This window comes from Mustela nigripes, chromosome 5 (genome assembly GCF_022355385.1).
Source record: "Mustela nigripes isolate SB6536 chromosome 5, MUSNIG.SB6536, whole genome shotgun sequence".
In the NCBI taxonomy this organism is placed as follows: domain Eukaryota; kingdom Metazoa; phylum Chordata; class Mammalia; order Carnivora; family Mustelidae; genus Mustela; species Mustela nigripes.
In genome coordinates this window covers 144991720-144998594 of record NC_081561.1, presented here as the reverse complement: position 1 = coordinate 144998594, position 6875 = coordinate 144991720, and the positions used below count along the sequence as shown (strand labels likewise).

Here is a 6875-nt window from a genome sequence, read left to right as displayed (position 1 = left end):
GTTAGTTGCCGGTGGCGGCTGGGTGGTTAGAAACAAAAAAAAAAAAAAAAAAAAAAAAAAAAAAAAAAAAAAAAAAAAAAAAAAGAAAAGAAAAGATAGAGAAGAGATTAGTTTCAGCTAGTGACGGCTTAATGACAACATGAAAAACTAATCACAACTAATAAAAAAAAAGCATGTTTAATTCTGACAAACTGACTGACACCATCTACAGAATACAATAAAAATCATGACAGTTTCGTATCATGATTTGAACAAATGAAGGAGAGCCCAATCCCACAAAAAAAAAAAAAACAAAACCAAAAAGCAAAAAAACTGGTTAACAAGAAAAAATAGAAATAAATACAACTAACAACTAATAGTTAGTAGCAGTCGATGAAGGAAACTGGAGAACAACAATGGATAGGTCTGGTATACAGAATCCTGAGACAGTCAGTGCAGTTATCAGTATCTGACTGCTATTAAGCATTAGTACTCTCTCAGATGCAAGCATTAAAGCAACTATTAATGAATGGATGTGATTATTAATAACTGATGATTAACAGAAATGAGTCTAAAGAAATTAAATTTCTGTGAACAATTTGGTTCAACATAAACTCTGGGCCAAACAAGGTATCTTTTGTTCAATAAATGTTTATTGCTTTTTCAATTATTCTATTTACAAACAACATGGAATTTCTTGGCCTTATGATACAAAGCAATACTAAACCGTAGTCTAGCAGTGTAGGCAACATCATGGGAACCAGAAAGAGGCCAGGCCTTTTGAGCTAGCCAACACTTTCTAGTTGAAAATACTATTTTACACATATAGAACACTTATAAAATGCACTTGCATGTAAACACTGTAAAATCCTGCCATTTAAAATTCTATACTCAAAAAGCTCTAAGTACATCAAAAAATAGAAGAAATTTCTAATTGATACCAATAAGGCATTTTAAAACTACAAACAGCTTTCTTTATTCAATTTCAAAGCTAATACTCTGCAAATACAATAAAATCTGACATTTCATATACATTCCTGCTTTATATTTTATATTTTAAAAGAAGCCACCTGTAAATACTATTTTCTTTTGCAAAACAACAAACAGAACAAAAAAAAATTAAAAAATTACAGTAAAACATAAAGTAGTTCTCAAGTGGAAAGTTATCGTCCCCAGTGTCCTCAAGTTGTTCCTTCCTTATAAATCAACCTTTGTCACATTCTGCTTCACCAAACTTGGTCCACTTAACAGTAGTATGATTTTTAAGACTCATTCAACAGCTTAATTATTTCTACTATATTCTGAGGTTTGAGAGAATTTTCTGTACTGTTGCCACTGTGACTAAGGCAGAGGAGATGTGAATGAAAAAAATACTCAGTGCAAAGGTAGGTTCCATGCCACTTCATAAATCATAACCCAGTAGGTATAATGTTCACAGAGTTATTTGAAATGATCTATATAATGGACTGGTTTACTTTCATATAACAAAAATGCTTTCTAGAGTCTATCATTTAGGATAGTTTATAAATACTACAAAAATACTGTATCTTCAATGAGACCAAATCTTCCCTGAATTTCTTAAAAATAAGTGGAATTTTATTTAAAATAAAAACTGCTATTCCAAAATTAAAGAAAATAAATATTTCACACGATGTAGTCATACCACTTCATAGGAAGTACTCCCAAAATACAGAACCTTAAAGCATTTTTGATATTACTTTAAATTTTGATTAAAATTGCATTTGCATTATGTTTCTTATACAAATTATATAATGATGATTTTTATAAAATCATCACTCAGAAAAATTCTGATTATTTTGTGTGTGTGTGTGTGTATGTGTGGAATATATAAACAAAGCAAATTACCACTTATATAAATATACCAGTACACCTAGATAGAATACATCCTCTGCCAAGTCCTGGCCTCCTACAGTACACACAGGTGTATCAGCTGTGCAAAATCACTTATGGTTCATTACAACGAAAAAGTCAGTTGGTCTTTTACAGGCTTTAAATTCAATTTAGAAATGTGTAGAAGTGGGCTTATTTTTAGTAAAGAACTAAATATATCTGTCAACCATGTAGTACTCTAAATACTTATATAAAATTACATGGTTATATGTCCAAGGGCTGAGTTTTCTTGCATTAAATGAATGCTTATATTATTCTTCCCTTCAAAAATTTAAAAAAAAAAAAAAAACCTCAAAAATAGAGAAAACAGTAGTATCATAAAATAATTTAAATGAAGGACTTCGGACACCTCCCTTAGACCCAATGAGTGCATACAGTGATAGTAACAGCAGTATACAAGTATTCTGTTATTTAAAGAAAATAAAAAAGGTAGCATTTCGGTTTGCTGACATTGCATTTTGGATAAAATGACAAGACTAATCAAAAACACATATAACTACAAAAGAGCCACGCATGGAATGTGTTGTCATTTCCAAATACTATAAAATCCTCCTAGTATTTTCAACTATCTCAAGGCACTGCATTGAGTAACCAATAATTACTGTGTTAAAATTAAGAGAAATCTCCTACAAGGGGCAGGAAGGGAAAGATTAATAAAATAAAAACTACTTTAAAATACTCTTTCAAACTATTTCAGACATTAACAGTATAAAAAAAAAAAAAAGCTTCAAATTATTCATGGAATTATCCGGTTTCCTTAAATCCAAAGTAGCTTAAAAAAAACTTTCCTCCTTCACTAGGACGCTTGTTCTGCAAGAAGGTGGTGTATACACTTGTACATGACACACCTACAAGGTGCGTTATTGTCACAGATCATCACTGAGCTTGGGGTCTAATTATACTGTTCACTGAATAATCACAAGTAATGTATGTACTAGTTAGAAGTCTTCAATTCAAGGCTCTTTAATTATGTATGATGCTAAATAAATGTCATCCATGTCTTTGGAAAGTATTTTATTCTGATGTGGACAACAGCTGTGTCCAGTATTTATCCTCAGGACTCAGAAGAACCATGTGAAGCAGGTAGGTTGTTCATAAGTTCAGAGCAGATGTAGCACAGGAGTGTAAATTCCATCACTTTTCCCACTAATTATTAGAGAGTTTGATCAACTTAATTAGTAATAAATGTGCCATAACAGAAGCTTGAAAAAAATCTTTTTCTACCTTGCTTCAGATTCTTATCCTGTGATGACTAACTTAGAAAACAATTCAATGTCAATAAACCGAAAATATTACTCCTCAAAAACATAAATAATTTATAAAAGGGTCCAAGGGCATTTACAGGACACAAATTACAAATGCTGAAAAGGAGAAAAATGAAGACTTCTTTTCCAGTCACAGGTTAGTCAAAAAAGCATATTCAAAGCTGGATTCACGTCTCCATAGAACTTTAAGAGATAGTTTACCTTCAGATAATATATTTTAGCAGCAAATGACAAAATCAAAGGATCCATTTTGGCAGGATAATGTAAGAATAAAAGGGAACTGATTTTCTCATTTATTTAAAAAAAAAAAAAAACAAAAACAAAAAACCACCAACTGTATCAAAATGATCTTCACGGTCCTTGCTTTGTTGATTTCAGCTAAGTGTCTGACATGTATGACCTCACGTTCACACAGTGGCTCAAATATCTTATGAAAGAGGAAAATGGAAACTAAATCTTCAGTTTTCTCCACAAGGACACAGGAGGCATATATTCCTTTACTTCTCTCATTAAAGCACCATCCGCTCAGTTCTTTTTGCAAAACCAACCCAAAATTTCAGAGCAATTAAAAGGTAAATTTTAGCAAAAATTACGACTGAAAAATAATTAAGGTGACATCAAAATTTAATAGCTCCCCAAATGGACTAATTTATGTTTTAGTAGGAATATATCACAGTACATACTAATATAGGATTTAATAAGTTAAAATAGGAAGGGAGCAAAAATAAAAAAGAAAGAAAGAAAGAAAAGAACAAAGAAAAGGAAAGAAAGAAAAAAAAAATCCCAACCCTTATATCTGTCAATTATGACAAATCAATTTAGAAAAAGAAAAGAAATGGTGTGCAGGTAAGCAGTTATATTTTTCCATCAGGTGTGGTGTTGCAAATATTATGGACACCCAACGCATTTCTTATAAACAAGAACTGCAGAACTAAACTAACCTCGGTCTGCGGTCACAATCCTTTGGTAAGGATGGACACGCATATCGTGCCTTCGAACTTTAGTAGCCACCGCACCTAGTTAAATTGCAATTACCAAGACAAAGTTAGAAAACATTCACAAGGGAAAAAAACAAACATTAACAGCAGGTTTATCAAAATGGATTTCAAATGTTCATTTACTACAAAAGTTCCATTTTAAGAAACACGTTAAGGCACAGTAGTTTTAAAATTAACCATAGCATGTTGTGTATATATGCGTCTATTAATATTGCATTCATTTCAAATATCTTGGCCTTAACCTATTTTATCCATTCATTCACAATCCCAAGTTACAGTATTTCATCAACTCTATTAGATCCAAACATATTTAAGCTTTACTATTCACATATTCACTGAAGTGCCTTTCTTGCAGCAGGACCACTTAAATAATGCCATGTTTAATACTGACAATTATCTGCTAACCTTAAGACCACTTCCAGAGTTTATCACTTAAAAAGGTTTAAAAGCAATTCTTAAAGCCTACAGATTGTGGTTTTAAACTTTGAGTCAATAAGTATGAACTGCAATGAATTAGGTGATTAGTAAAGCAAACAGTATAGTACACTTAGCAGTCAGTATACTACTATACACTCCTTTATAAATTACCGTTACGTTGTAAGATTACAGACTAAACCAAATTAATAACATACTTTTACTTTCTATCAGTGTGCAAAAAGTGCAAGTAAGTCACTGACTGCTAGGCTAAGCTTCCCCCCCAACCCCCCCCGGAGGCTGCTGAGACTAAGCATTTGTTAAATTCAGATCTGATGAGGGTTCAGTTAAGACCGTTCTTGAATTCTTAGCCTTTCGTTGGGAAAGCCATACCTAAAGATAAAAGGAAGGGAATTAAAAATTAGTCATCAATGAAGATTTGATGCTAATACCAATCTCCTCACTACCACCAACACACATGTCTGCATCTGTTTTGAAGGGCACTGCTTATTTTAAAATGATATGATGTGAGGCTTGATATATCATGCATGTTATCTGTGTGCAAATTTATTATAACTTAGCAATTTGAAATAATTTTCTCAGTTCTCCAAGTGCTCAAGGTCATGTTTTACTGCTTAGGTGGCAAAGCGAGAAATAGGACTGGTCATTTTGGTCATTTAGTTTATGCCAATTAGGGATCTGTACATTGTGCTTTTGTCAGTTGAATAATTAAGTATTATAAATAAAAATTTCCCAACACAAGAAAAAACACAGTGCTTAAAATGAGAAACTGCAGTGCCTCTTGCTGTTTCTAAGCAGTAAACTGGTCCATCACCCCTTTTTCATTTTAGATATACTAATCTTAGACAAGTATAATTCCACGAGGCAAAATCAGCGAGATCTTGCAGTGAGAGTGCTGGCACAGCAGCTGGTGGCTAGAGCGCCAGCCCTGCAGGAAGCAACCAACTCCTCGAACAGACGCTGTGCGTGCAGCAGAGAGGAGCTCTGGGGAGAGGAGCAGGCATGGGGCCACAGGACAGAGCGTTAACAGAAAGGAAAACGTAAACAGGTTACATGTTACATGTTATTTTAAAAATGCTTCAAGAAATGTGCAACAGAAACAAGCCTCTCATAAACAATTCTATAGTATAATTCTGACCTGTGATACTTTATACAATGATTTAGAGATCAACGGAACACATGTACAATAAAACCTATTTGCTCATGAAACAAAAGGCACCTGAGTGCGTGCACACACACAGATAACATACAGAGCATTGTGGCTTTCTTGAACTGAACAGCGAATTTTCAAGTTTGAATCTTAGTGTCCGGGTTCATTAAAGACTTCCAAATTTTTATAAATCAGTATTAATGCTGGAAAAAAAACTTAAAAGATCAAAAGTCCTAAGAGTCAACAGCACGCATGCAGCACCAAGGTCATATACAATTCAAGGAAAAAAAGTATTCAAATTCTGTCTGGTAAAACAAAGGGGCAGCACGGAAACAGTTTGTCCCACATTGACTGGTCGTGTTAGAACAGCTGCTGTATTCTAGTCCTTCATCCAGCAAGTCAATGGGCTGAAATATCAGGCATGACTGGCATTTCAATCCACTCTATAAAAAAAAGGCATCAGTAATGTCTTTTTCAAGCACACCACTTTCTATTCATGTAAAACCAAGCGTTCATAGTATGATCTTAACTTTTGCCTCAAATGTGATTCTGTAACAGTGACTTGGTATTTACTTATCGATTCCATACTGTACTACTGAAACCAGAGGAGTTTCTCTTATGACTGAGAGTAACTAAAACTGAAAAGAAAAAAACTGGAAAACCTGAAGAATCCAATTAATTTACCAGGTCTCTTTCATATTTTAAGTGATCATAAATATTAGAAAACACACAGATAGTAAGTTTTAAAAAAGATCTCAAAATATTCCCACACAGAAACTTAAAATGTAGCTGACAATTAAGTACCTCCTTAAGATGAAAGGAATCTAACTCCAGGCAGTGCAGCCAACGGAGGGGGACAGGCCAAACTCAGAATGACCTCAGTGATGGCACCGGTAAAAAGTATTTTCTGTTTAAAATGTTTATAACTGATTTACCCAAAGTGAATTTGAGTTATCAAAGAGAATCCAAGCAAATTTAAGGTGCAATTCCTTAAAAGGGGAGCCATTAAGAGAGGCCGAAATAAAACAAACTTTAGGCTTCTGTCTTCCTAATGGAAACTTGTCTTGCCTCTCTAAAGCTAATGCAATCATTTCGAAGTCTAAGGCACAGAAGTTATGAAGAAAAATACCGCCAGCC

General features: G+C 33.5%; 1 protein-coding gene across 4 annotated transcripts in view; it reads right to left on the bottom strand.

The window, feature by feature from the left end:
* Positions 1–610: 610 nt before the first annotated feature.
* QKI (QKI, KH domain containing RNA binding) overlaps positions 611–6875 on the bottom strand; it is a 150186-nt gene continuing 143921 nt past the window's right edge. For 2 of the 4 annotated variants that reach the window (XM_059401402.1, XM_059401401.1), the window contains exon 7: positions 5634–6181. In XM_059401402.1, coding sequence (XP_059257385.1) covers positions 6138–6181 — 44 coding nt within the window. In that variant the 3' untranslated portion in view covers positions 5634–6137. Of the gene's footprint in view, positions 4172–4228; positions 4961–5633; positions 6182–6875 lie in introns of those variants that run through there. The other 2 variants (XM_059401400.1, XM_059401403.1) reach the window with 2 other exon arrangements.